Source organism: Calonectris borealis, chromosome 2 (genome assembly GCF_964195595.1).
Source record: "Calonectris borealis chromosome 2, bCalBor7.hap1.2, whole genome shotgun sequence".
NCBI lineage: Eukaryota > Metazoa > Chordata > Aves > Procellariiformes > Procellariidae > Calonectris > Calonectris borealis.
In genome coordinates, this window is record NC_134313.1 from 124,081,057 (window position 1) to 124,094,664 (window position 13,608).

The 13,608-nt window shown below is 42.5% G+C and overlaps 2 protein-coding genes across 8 annotated transcripts in view; both read right to left on the minus strand.

Annotated features, from left to right (window-relative positions):
• Nucleotides 1–6,618, minus strand: part of SH3BP5 (SH3 domain binding protein 5) — a 53,154-nt gene extending 46,536 nt beyond the window's left edge. The window contains exons 1-2 of one of the 2 annotated variants that reach the window (XM_075143304.1): nucleotides 6,442–6,618; nucleotides 4,242–4,304 (exon numbers count right to left, since the gene is read on the minus strand). In XM_075143304.1, coding sequence (XP_074999405.1) covers nucleotides 4,242–4,304; nucleotides 6,442–6,522 — 144 coding nt within the window. In that variant the 5' untranslated portion in view covers nucleotides 6,523–6,618. The remainder of the gene's footprint in view (nucleotides 1–4,241; nucleotides 4,305–6,441) is intronic. The other variant, XM_075143305.1, reaches the window with a different exon arrangement.
• A 193-nt stretch (nucleotides 6,619–6,811) lies between these two features.
• METTL6 (methyltransferase 6, tRNA N3-cytidine) overlaps nucleotides 6,812–13,608 on the minus strand; it is a 41,813-nt gene continuing 35,016 nt past the window's right edge. Inside the window, exons 5-7 of one of the 6 annotated variants that reach the window (XM_075143321.1) lie at nucleotides 8,244–8,339; nucleotides 7,163–7,430; nucleotides 6,812–7,031 (exon numbers count right to left, since the gene is read on the minus strand). In XM_075143321.1, coding sequence (XP_074999422.1) covers nucleotides 8,274–8,339 — 66 coding nt within the window. In that variant the 3' untranslated portion in view covers nucleotides 6,812–7,031; nucleotides 7,163–7,430; nucleotides 8,244–8,273. Of the gene's footprint in view, nucleotides 7,032–7,162; nucleotides 7,431–7,470; nucleotides 8,340–13,608 lie in introns of those variants that run through there. The other 5 variants (XM_075143317.1, XM_075143322.1, XM_075143318.1 and 2 more) reach the window with 5 other exon arrangements.

Consider the following 13,608-nt stretch of genomic DNA (forward strand, 5'->3'; position numbering starts at 1 on the left):
CTTCCCTTTCTGAGAGGAGTTCAAATGCTGACAAAGCTCACAAGCGAAAGAGCACCACAGCTGATACACCCCTTCCCTTTGACTCTCTATACAACACCAACCCAGGGTGACCTTTAGGATAAATCCAGACTAAAAGTAACACAAAGTCTTGCAGACCAGGACTAGAGGATCTAGGCAAGCATACAAGAAGGATCCTAACCAGGCCCTACTTATAACAAGGATGGCTGAAAGCAGCACTGTTCAGCTCTAGTTTTCATGTGCAGTCATCTCCCCTTAATAAACATTAGCAAGCTCATAGCTCCAGCAACACAAAAACGCTCTCTAACAAAAACCACATTTGGGATAGCTGGGATTCCAGTGGTAATTTTAATGGTATGTGCTGAATTTCCCCTCCCCGCAATGCTGCCAGAGGGTCCCTGGGTGAATTCGCTACATCTGAATTGTACTTTCAGGAGCCAAAGACGTGTATGAGTTAGCTGGACCGGCGAGTCATGCACATTTGTTAAGTACATTTGCAACTCCTGATGTGAGTTCAGATGGAGATGCATTTCCAACAAACAGGAAAAAAGCTCAAATAGCAAGACGCCGCTCTAACTTACATTTGGCCAAAACATACTTCTATCTCCACTGCAAGATGTTTCCCCCACCTCTTCACAGACACTTCAAACATAAACAGGGACATTAGCGAAGCCAAGTGTTAAATCCCTCGGAGGACCCTTATCATCCTTTTGCTGTGTCAGTAATGCTCAGTGTTGCACTTCGTATGAGCAGCATTATGGATTTTAAATCAAGCCTAATCAAAGATTCATTAACAGGCAATACATTAACGCAACATATAACTACCAGCCACTCAGTGCCCTTTAGCAGCTCCGCAACTCCTGAAGAGGCTGTGAGCATCATCAGGTCAGGATATTTCTCCAGGGTTTAATAGGATAGGTCAAAAGAGCAAAAAATGAGTAATTATATCAAGTAAAAGAACAGATGTAGCCAACTTCAACATATCTGTTCAATTCATGCCACACATGTAAATCCACCCCTCTCACAGGTGGTTTGGGTGCAGAACTTATTTTAAAAGATTAAAAAAAAGGCAGGCTGATCAACTTAAAAAAGATCACATGGCAGTTTGGGTGCAGAACTTCTTAAAAAAAAAAAAAGGCAGGCTGTTCAACTTAAAACAGAATTCCTCACTTTATCGCCTCTGTGAGCAGCAAACGCTGGTATTTTCTACATCATTCAAACACGGATATGTCTGTGGCTACACCAAGAGAGTGTAGTCTCAAAATCTTAGAAGCCTCTACTGATTTCAGCCCCGTAACATTTCCATCAGGTAAAGCAGCATTTTTACTTCCATTTTGCAGATGTAGACCTGAGGCACAGCTAGAACAAAAACACGGGGTTTAGAAGCATTTAACCTACAGCCTTTTTTTCCAGTTAATGGGAACTGGAGACAGTCAGCAGTCCCATTTAGAGCGACTCGTGCAAAGCTACAGGAAGTCCAGAACAGACTCACAGTACTTGGATGCCACAAGGTTACTCTTCCTGCTTATCAGAGAGTACATCAAGTCACAAAAACATGGGTGTCTTTTTCTGAACTTCCTTCAAAGAAATATACTTTCGACTCAAACGCTCCCATTGCTTTTCCAGATTATTCCGGGAAAAAATTCAACAGTGGGAATGTATGGACCACAAAGTAATGCTACAGGAAGCTGGCAATCAGCATCTTGTGCTGTAAATAGCCTAACGATACTGTCTACGTTCCCATTAAAGTCAACTATGATCAGATACTGAAAAGAAGAAAATAATAACAGAAGAATAGGATAAATATAACTCCACCAAAAAAAAACCCCACCTCTTTCTTCTAATGAAATATCTTGCAATAGTAGCAACACCACAAACTAGGAAGGGGTAGCAAGAGGGACCCAAAGCAGCTAGTAACAACCAAAATAGCAAATCTTCAAAGGCAAACTCAGCATGGCTCTCCCAGAAGCCACATTTTTAGCAGCATTCAAGGATTTCGGAAGTCTTTGAAGCAGAATGATCCCAGTTCTAAACTCCCCCTTCCAAACTCTGGATTTATCCTATAAGGCTGCTTGGCAAAGCTTTCTTTTCTTGTCCAGAATATGAATGCAGGGATTTTCCTCTAACCACAAGTGGTGGGGTTTTTTTTAATATCTTTCCTCTAGAAAGTTCTTAAGTCCATTTAAGATGCATTTATCAACATGTATATAAATTAAGCCTTGCTTACATCATCCAACTGCATTTGTCCTCAAAATTTAAGCAGATCAAAACTAATGAAAATCTTCCCAGATTAAAAATTATGCAGTTGCACGATACCACAAACTGGCTTCAATGCAGTAGGATTTTCGGATGAAAAGCGAAGAGGAAACATTCATGAAAGCATACTGTTGATGATATTTCAACTTAATTCCATCAAACACTGCTTACAGTAAGTACTACAGACAGATCTGCAGTAAACATTCAATGACATAGAGGTAGAAACCGTCATATAATCATTCTCTGCACTATCTGACACCTAGTATTTTTTAGACTAAGTAAAGTAAGCAAAAATGTAAGATCAAGCTAATATGGAAACACTGCTCTTTTATTTACAATGACATATCCAGGAGCCTTTCGGCCCTTAGAGCTCAGCATGTGTCACACACACAGCAGCTACAAATCCCCAGGCTCTACAAACACTTGAACACATGAATAATTTTAATCAAGCAGCAAAATCCCATCTTAAGTCATTGGGACTTATTTCATGAGTATCCATTTGCATCATTATTACTATTCTATCTGCTTCACAATATGTCCTCAATGCAAGGTTATGACAAGATTAATGAAATCCAGGCAACTATCCATAGCAGCATCTTTCAATTTCAGTACCTCAGCATGAAATAAGGAGACTGAAAAGATATATATAATGATTTTTTTTAAAAAATTATATGTATACAAGGAGTCCTGAAGTCCATTTAATTGGTACTGTTGCAGACTAGCATACTGATTTTTAAAGTTCACTCATAAAATTTAAATCAAGCTAGTGACACGGAACAGTTTTCACAGCTGAAATATAGTTTAATTTTGCATAACAAATAGTCCCCCATTTCACCGAGTTTATTTGCCAATAAATTCATGATCTACATGCCACAAAGCAGAGAAAATGCAAACAAGTAGGGAGAAGAAAATAGCCACATGACAAGGCTGCTTTGTTTCCAAAGAAGTTCATAAGCCTATATTCTGTTTGGTGCACACAATGAATACTTCAACATTTTAAAATACTACCAAGAACCATCCCATGCTCCAGGTACCCATCTCATGAAAACACACACACAAGGAAAAAAAAAAAAATCAACACAGACCTTGACAATTTGAAGATGCAGAACAGAAATCTACAGATGTACTTTTAGAGTACGTTCATCACTGCAATCTCAGCATGTTTTGATACAGTATTCAAAGTATTGTTATGTTACCAAAATTATTTAGGACATAAAGTAGCATTTTATACCAGTTTTCCTTTAGCAGCATATTCATCTTACACTTCCACTGGCTTTATCTTCGTTTTGCAGTTAACGAAAGAAAATTTAGACACACAAGTAGGATAGTTTGTTTTGATTTGTTGTTAGATCAATCATGCTGAACCTTCCAGAATAACTGCCAAGTTGCTGAAGCTCAAATTTGGGGCTTTAGAGACAACTTCTTCAGAACTAATTTTTAAGTGTCCAAGAAAACCTCTTTTTCCAACTAGGAAGTCTTTTTCTTCAACCCCTTCAACTTTCCTTCATTATTTTCCTTATTCAGAAAGTAATGACAAAAAAGGCAAAACTAACAAGCTTAAAAAAAAAGCCATCAAGGAGGAGATTGTGGCAGGTAATTGTATGGCAAAGACCTCTTAACCAAATAAACTTTCACTGTCTATAATCACAAGAACACAAATGCAAAACAGTGACATGTAAAAACAGAACTTGTCTAAGTTTAGTTTCAAAACTTAAAAATAGGGTTTGGCAGTGGGGGGGTGGGGTTCTCCACGTAGGGTTTTTACACTGTCAGCATCCCTCTACCTTCTCCCTTTCTGTTCCAGCTGTTAGCTCAATTCACACCTTTAAAAAATCATCATCAGACTCTTGCTGCCAAATTACCATTCAGGATAGCACAATTCAGGAGGGAACCTACTCAAAAATACTGTTCTGTTGCTCACAAAATCCAACATGCACAAAAGGAAAATGCAAGGATGGATTCTGTACCTCCAGCTCCGTCTCTCTCCGATTGATATCATCTGTAGATTGATTTAGTTTTTCCAGCTCCCCCTAAAAAGAAAGAAAGGTCAAATGCATATTAAGAAATCAGGGGGGGAAAAGGGTCTGAGAAGGCTCATTCAGCATCCCTACTGAAAACTCACACAGGCTGTGGCTTACAAATTCAGTGAAAAGAGGAAACCTTGAGACATTTAGAATAAATGCCACTGGCCTTCTATTTTGTTACTTACAAGAAAAATAATCAGAGAAGCTCTATAGTTTTATTTTAAGGCAGCACATTTCCTGTTCTGGTTTATTCCTCACTATTAAAAGTAAACATAAGGTACAGTAAGTTCTGTCTTGTTAATCAATATAGTCAGTATCTGCTAGTTTCCAGTGAGATACACCCTCCCTTTCACCCCCCCCCCCCCCCCCAAAGGATTAGCATAAAGTTAGTACTATCACAGGAGACATACAGTGAAAGCACATCATTGGTAAGAAACATGTCTTGCAGCATGAGAGGCATTTTACTCTGGATTTTGGCAAACCATTTTAGAACACAACCATGTCAATGGGACATATGAATACGTTTACTTAGTCTGCCTTCGTGCCAACATTTTGATCTCTTAACACCAAAAACAAAGGTGTTAGATCCCTTGAATAAATATTTACTAGAGGTGGTGTTGGCATGAATGAAGTTACTGTAAAAACAAAGCTCATTCTTAATGACTTTCTTACCGCAAAAAGCAACCCTCAGGAGCAGACTCCAATAGCCGCCTTTATTTGAGCAACATGTTACTCCATGTGAGATCCTACGATTTCAACAGGAGTGTTCTCTAACTCAAACATTATTTAATTTTCAACCAGTGTAACAGAATCGGCCTTGAAATGTTTAGCTGTATAAACCAAACTGTAAATTGATTGTCACTTGAGCGATTTCCCACTAGATTACAAGAATGACTCTGGTTACAATCAGAAAGGAATTAATTGCAGCAGTTTAGTTCTCATCCTCGGAGGTCAGATTTCATTTCCAGTTCCTAGGATTTGGAAGATACATATTTGCATATCCATGTTTTCTGAAACAGACACTCATACAGAAATTACCTAATTGCCTTTTACTGTAAGGCTAGAGAACATTATGGCTCTCATGGAGGCAGATACAGCAGCCTGTTTTTTCAACCAAACAGAAAACTCAACAAAAAGAGTTTCGCGAACAATATGCAAATCAGGTATGTGGAAACATGTTGCAAGCTGAAGAACCTAAGGCCAAAATTAGATCAATAGGCACACTAAGGAAGCTCAGCTTCTCAAAATCAGGGCAGTAACAGGCCAGCTTTTGGCTGAGCGCCTCGCTCTGTCTAACCATGTTTTGTGAATTTTGCAGTTGCTCTGCTCGGCCCTGGAAAAAAAATGCTCATGATGGAGAAAAGAATGACAATTACAGCAAGGAGGGCCCTATGCCAAGGATCCATCCTCTCAGCAATGTACATACATGCTTATATACACGCATGACAAAAAGTCCCAGCAACACTGGAGGCAAAAGCCATAAATCTGCAGAGACCTAAAAATATATTTCATTTCAGGGACCACAGTGTGCTGAAGTTTGCACCAGGCAATTGGTTGAGACATGATTTGGGGGAGAAAAGCTTTATTTAGAAACCATGCAAGAATAAAAACCATTTCAGAAAGCATTCATGGAGAGGAAACACCATCTTCCACTAAAGCTCCGTTTTTAAACAACTAAAAATAATTTTAAAATCTATTTTTTCCCCCATCTACTAATTTCTGAGCATCAGCCCTGTTTCACGAGCAAGGTCACGCTGTCACGGTCAAAAATAAAAGGGGAGGGGGATTTCAGCAGGAGAAGAAGGAAGGACGCCCAACGGAGCCCGGCGCAGAGCGCTGCCCGGGGCCGCGGGGGTAACAAAGGGCTGGGGCGCCCCGGGGCCGCTTCCCCCGCACCGGGCGGGCGCCGAGACACCCGGGGCTGCTCTGCACCGGGCACAGGCAAATATATATTTTTTATATATATATGTGTGTGTGTGTGTGTGTATAGGTACGTACATATGCACTGAAAAGCAAAAATAAGAAAAAATAAAAGGCAATAATTATAATAATTATTACATAAATTACACACATTTTAACATAAATGTAAAAATTAACACACACACGCCCCCCGGAGAGGCCGGCAAGGCGCGGCGCCCCTCACCTGGATGCGGGGGTCCACCTCCTCCTCCTCGGGGCGCGGGCCCTCCTCGGCGGCGCGGCCGCGCCTGCCCCCCGGCTCCATGGCGATGGCGGCGGCGGCGGCGGCTGCTGGTGCTGCTGCTGCTGCTGCCGCCGGCGCCTCCCGCTCCGCCGCTGCCGGCTCCGGCTCCGGCTCCGGCGCCGCGGCCGCCCCGGCCCGGCCCCCGCCCGGCCCCGCCCCCCGGGGGAACCCCTCCCTTCCCACAGCGCCCCCCGTGTCTTTGTGCATTCGCACCGCAAGGAGGAAAGGAGAGCAAAATTACGGGGTTCCCCTTTTTTTTTTTAAGCCTCTTTCCCTCCTTCCGCCCTCCCCCCTCCCTCTAATGCCCCTTTTTTGTGTGTTAATGCTCGTGTTTTGCCGTGCTCGGTGCTCGCCCCATCCTCCCCGCCGGGCAGACCGAGCGCACGCAACTGCAGTGCGTGAAACCAAAATGAGTAGTTTCAGGTGCACGGAAATGCTAACGATGCCTTGCGTGGCTTTTTTCTTTTTTTATTTTTTTTCCCTTCTTTTCTTCTTTCCTCTTTTTCAGGCTCTGCTGCAGGCTGACGTGTCTATGGAGAAGAAAAAGGGAGAGAAAGGGAGGAGACAAAAATTATAAAGGCACTTTCAACAACCTTGAAAATTCAAATGAAACCCAGATTTCTGTGGTGTGGCAGCTAGGCAAGGAACTATTGTACTTAACTGGATGCAGCAGAAAAAGACTAAAGACATGTCCTTTTGTTACCAGGAAAAAGGAACTTCTTGCAAGCAGCACTGATACGACATGTGCATGGCCCCTGGCTAGCAGGGCACTTCAGATTAGGGTCTCCTTAATCATGGGGGCAGTGCCCAGACTGGTACCCAAACACTAATGGGAAAAGAGTGGGCAATCCTTCTGACTAGCAATGTGCCAGCAGGGATGGGCTCCAGCGCCTCTTCATCTTGCTGGCCACAGAAACCCCTTCTGTGGGCTGCAGCGAAGAAATAAAAATTTATAAACAATTACTTTCTCTTCCTTTCTCACAGCAACCCCAGAGAGAGAGTAACAGCACATTCCCTCATCATTGAAAAGGAAAAACATGATTTTTTGTCTTTTCCTGCCTCAAGACACAGAGAAGACAGTCCCACCAAAGCACATGGGCCAGGCTACCCACGTAGGAAAAACAAGGCAAGAAGTGGCAACTGGCTGAGCCAAGTCCCTTCCTCAAGTCACACCAACCACACTGAACCGCTTCTTCGCTCCCTCTGGGTGGATAACAAGTAATTTCAAACAGATGAGGAATATATCTCCACCTTAACTGTATCACTTTTGATTTAACCCCATTTTTGTCAGAAAACTCCTCAGAAGATTAAAAAAAAAGAAAATTAAAACAAAAGTTTAGATGTGGTGAAGAAGCTTCCTTTGTGAGACTGAAGATGAAAAAAATCTCAGCAAAGCACAAGAAGATAAAAATTCATGTTCCTAAGGTAAAAAAGGAGGCAAAAGAAAAGCAGTCAAGCTCTTCCAAACGCTGTAAAGCAACTGAAAAAAAAAAAAAAAGATGTGAGGAAGAGGAGAGTGGCACAAACATTTGAAAATAGTATAAACATACAAAGTGACACCAACAAACTAAAATAATCAAGGAACAGAGGAGGTGTTGCAAAAACGCAGATGGGTTGTTTGCAACATCTTCATTTCTCACAGTAGAAGAAGTCATGTAAAGGAAAAAAAAAAGCCCAAATCAGCCAAAGCCAAGTGTTTTACTCTTACTGCTGTCCATTAAGGGAATTCAATGTGTACACACAGACAGAGAATCCTAGAGCCCTGGCACCTCTCATCGCCGGTGTGCTGTGGCTCCTGCCAAGACCGTGGTGGTCAAAAGTCCGAAGTTCTCATCATCCTAATAGAGCACAGAAAACACAAAGCAGCATATGGAAGAGTTAATGCTGGCAATCCTGCTGTTACCACTTACATCTCTGGAAAACAAGGCTACATAAAATAGCTACTGCAGCTATGCCATGTTTCTCCGAAACCTATGCAGTCTGACCCACGGCAATGTCACGCAAAGCACTGCCCGCTGCTTGGGGTACAGAAATCCTCCTGCGCAGACATGCTCTCCCCAAGGGATTTGTAATGTTTGTACGAGGACCCTGTTCTTCCATTGCCACCACGACAGTCCCCCTGATTGTCACAGCTCAAAAAACCTCCAGCCAAATTCATCAATCTGCTACCATCAAGGCAGAGCAAGCTGTTTCTTTCCTCAGTCGTACAGTGGAATTAGCATGTTGGGAGAGCTGCCTGCAGAGCTTAGCGCTGTGCAAGAGACGGTATGGATACACAGGCCCCTTTCCCCACGGCTCTGAAATCTCACACAGAGCCCCAAGGCCATTGAGATAATTTTATATCAAACCAATACATCGGAAGGATTTATATATAAAAAAATTGCTGAAGAATGCACACGTCTGTCATCACTGCAGACACCACTAAGGCATAAAGAGAAAAGTGGTCTTAAGGGAAAGATTTGATGGAAAAGGGAAAGGGAGACTATTCAGTACACATGAAGATCAATAAAAGATTCAAGAATATTATTTGCATGCTCAGTTTTTTCGTTTCCCCATGAAATGTTTTGGCTTTGGCTGAAACCGCTGTCACATGCAAAGGGCAGCAGAGCCCCGGGAGTATCCGAGGAACAATCCTGCACAGTACGTAGGCAGGCTTCATGCTCTGCTTAAGTCAATACGGTGCAAGAAGTCAACGGCGGACAATGGCATTTGGGTATTACTTTTGCCAAGTCATGAGTGATCTCATCCCAGCAAATCTCTCCTACGTGATCCGTTAAAAGCCAGACACCTCCCCAACCCCACCCCAATCCCAGAAAGCCAGTCACACTGACCTTTTCACTTCCCCCACAGGTCCCACATGCGCCAAGGCGGCTCAGTAAAGCCTGCATGAGGCTTGACCGAGACAGTCTGTGCTTTCTCCTGTATCAATATTTCAAAACCCTGGTCCCAAGCATTCAATATTTGAACACAGCACTGTGAAGTTAAGGCAGGAAGAAACAGCTTGCTCTTTCACTAATGGGATTCCAGAGTGGCCGCAGCAGAGAATTAGCCCAGACCCGCTGGGCCGGGCTGCAGCTTGACATAGGCTATGCTGGAGATGGTACAACTCACCTAAAAAGCACAAGGAGATGTAATGGTGCTGGAAGAGCCATGGTCCAAGTTACTTCAACAACCGATTTAATTGCACCAGGCAACACCTCTGTGTTGCGACATGACCGCAGACATTTGGGGTACAAGCCTTATCATTAACCCCAGATCCTGGAGCATGGAAACTCCTGGAGAAGGGTGATGCTCTGGCCAAGAGCACTGCTACAGTCTTACTTTTGGGGGAAGTTGCTAGATAACCTCATTTTTTGGTCCCACGGAAATCCTCAGTGTATAGGCAGTATTTGGCAGGGGAAAGAGGGAAACGTCTGCAGTTTCAGGGAGGAGTACAGAGAGGAATTCTCTCACTTGTTCTGGAGGATGGTTTGTAGATTAGGTATTACATCTCTGAATAGACATTGGGGAACTAGAAGTTGCATTTTAAATAAAATCAGCTGGGAAGAAGTATGCATCAGTGAAGAACCACTTGCGGAAACATACTAATGACTGTAGTTAATTTAGGGGGGAAAAATCAAAGTGAATGGATAGTGTAATTTTACATGGTAGATTCTGAATGGATTTTAAGGAAGGGTTGGGGTTTTTTCCAAATCTCATCTTATATTCAAATTTCCGCTCATGCTTGCCCTCAAAGCTTGCTTCTGCCCAAGCACTAGAGGCAAGGGCCTAAAATACAAATCAAAGCTGCATTTCCTTCCTCAGAAACAAGTATCTCCTTTTTTTGAGCACTGATAGCATACTGAGCAGAGTTCAGGACTAATTAATGCACATTTGATTACTGAAGACACATTTGCAGTTCATGGAAACCTTTCTGAAGAAAACAGCCTAAGAGACAGAGCCTTGCTTACAGAACACTGCCTCTCTCCTCAGGGGACTGGAGAAATAGTTCTGCTCTGAAAAATTATTCTGCTTTCATTGATTATGATGCTAGAGGCTAACTTCCAATTGGCCTCAAATACTGAAGCACTGTTGCAATTTGGTTTTAAATAACTTACCATCAAACAAACACAGAAGAAGTATAAACTGTCCAATTCTAAGGAGAAAAAAAAGTGTATAAAACATGGCCCCCAAAATACATTTATGGGCATAAAATCCTCCATGTAGTTTCTTAACTGAATTAATCCTGAAGACCAGTTTACCACATTGACTTTTGCAATGTTACACCAGAAATTAGTTTAGCTTAGGGAATGTCTCACGGAAAAAAAAAGCCACCACCTCCCTCTTCCAAACTGCAACAGAGACATTGGTCTATCAACATTCAAACCCCATATGCTTTCCTGGTTTTCAGAAGTATATCGCACATGTTCGAAATGTTTTTAAACATTAAGTAGGATCTCGCCCACAGTCACAGTACATTTGAAGATCTGGTCCTCCATATCTTAATCTTTGATAAGAGGCTAAGCATATATATTTTTTGAAGATACACCCTGCATTTATGGAAGATTTTAAACTACCTGGATGCACATGCAGGGTATTAAACACTTACGAAGTGGTCAGAATCAAAACTTCCTCTGGCTTATTTCTCAAGCAAATTTTCACGCTTCCATAGTCACAATGGTTGCAGCATGCTTGTGCTCTGCATTTTAGGAAGCGCTAAAAATCAATTATCTTTCTTACACCGGTTTGTAAGATGCTATCACCTTATGAACTTGCATACAAAAGATGCACATAAAGACACATTAATGGAGCTTGAGCATCTATGGTACAAACAATTGTAGATTTCCCCACCTACAAGGAATGTATTTAAAGAAAAAGCTACATCCCCAAATACCCTTTAATTTCACTTCTTTTTAACAAGCACCATTTAAGGATGATTACCCTCTAGACTTCACAGGGCTACAAAGAAAAGAGGCTCATTTAAAGAGGTACATCTATTTTCTAGCCACACTAATCTTGGTATCTTTCATAAAAACAAAATACAAGGATTATTAGCAGAATTACCTGCTGGGCCAGTTTCTACTGGGTATACATTTATATTCCATGAGCTACTTTTATTATTCTGAAGCCTGATATTGATGATGCCTAAACAGATAGTGTGAGTGCTACATAGTTTGTATATATATACACACACTCACATATACTATGCTATATATATACACATATAAAATGCATGACTTACAGCTTGATGGATTTCCCTGCTTCTTGTTGTTTCATTGGGAAAGAACCACCATCATCACAGGACTTATTTTCTCCTCCTCCAAGCTGTCTTTTGGCAAGGCGGGTGGCGGATGGAATTTCCCACTGGAAATCATCAGTACGACGACACTACATCTGCAGAGGAGCAGAGCAGTCCTGCTGCTCATCTGGCCAAAATACAGCGTGTGCAGCTTTTGCAGATTTTGAAAATAACAGAGTAACATGAGACTCTTCCTCAGGTCTGCTGCTGAATGATAAGGAAGATCCCTTTTACAGTGCTTGATACTTGAACAGGGAAAAACCCTTTACTGCACCCTTTTAAGTTGAATATATCCACCAGGTTTCCAGTCCTGCTGTCTGCTTTCCTTGATAAGTAGTCTCCCAGCAGTTTCAACGGGAGCAGGATCAAACGCAAAGGTGTCAGTCTGTACTCAAAATAAGGCCCTAGACAAGAGGTGTTGCCTTGTGAGAGCCAAAATGAGATGCAAGTGCCATTCTCTTCTACCCAGCCTGACAATTCAGTAATGCTTCTGCAGTAGTGCAGGTACATCACTGCTATTCAGTACGAGAACACCCACCCTCATCTTTTATTCTTTATACTTGGACAACTATGCAAACCACATTTAAAACATTTATTTTAAGAATCACCTCTAATTCCCAAATAACGTTAGCCATGTGCAAGAATACATCTCATTTTTCCAGTCCTTTCTTTGCTTAATGTTCAGACTAATTCCCTATTTGTGGCTATTTAACTATATTAAATTCTCACTGGTAGATTTAAAGGACAAAATCCCCTCACTGGTCTCTTGCCACCAGCCCACACTGCTCATGATACCAAACGCAACACTGACAGATGAAGGCAGGAGTCCCTGCAACACAGCACTATGAAAATGTAATGACAAACAAGAAACTCCAGGTAGTGAAGCTCCCATGGGTCTGGTTCAGGGTATTCATGTGTCGGATGTACTTCAGTGAGAGCCGTGAACGGTTGCTCAAAGGTGGCCGTTTCCACCACCCTTCCCTCACACAGCATGGCTACTCTATGCACTCAGCACAGAGCAATTTTCCAGCTCACCAGGAAAGGGGCTCCTTACGCCTCCCGGTCACGGGCAATGCTCCTGGGAGGTGCTTTGTAACACTGCCCATGGGCACCTTCCCGACACCAGTGAGGCATCTCCTACGGAGCAAAACTACCCTGTGCGTGCAGGCTGGAGCACAGCTCTGCAAAAGCAACCTGGTGACCACTGGAAAGCTCTCTGACCTCAGACTTCGCTTCTTAGTAATCTTGCTATCAGGCAGGAAATTCACCCATATCCTATTTTAAGCTGCCAAGCGAACAAAATTAACACCTTGAGCCTCCAGAACACCTTTCATCAGAGGATCTTAGAGCATTCCTTCAAGCATCAGCTATCCAGGGAATCTTTCCCTTTGGTTTCCTGCACAAACCCCATTTCTTACAGGTGTTAATTGATTAAATAGAGGGAAACAGCACAGACGTTTCAAGTACAAGGATGGTCCAGAGGATCAGGGAAACAGATACCTATTCAAAATGAGCTTTCAAACAGGGGGCTGAGTAGACCAGGTAGCTACAGAAAGATTTGGGACCTCATTATCTTCATGACCAGCTCAAGTGCAAAGAGAAAAGGCAGAACCCTGCTCTACATCTAGAGAAATAAAAGATGGGGGCTGGCAACCAAAGGGGAACTCCTGCCTCTGCGTTGTGAAGGCAGACTGGCAGGCAAGAGGGAAACAGCTGGGAAGCCCAGAAATGGGGACAGGCCCTTCCACAACCAAGCCTCATTAGCAAGGTATTAAGAAAGGTCTTTGCACGGTCTCTTTGCTTCCGAACCACATTTTGTTGATCCATAA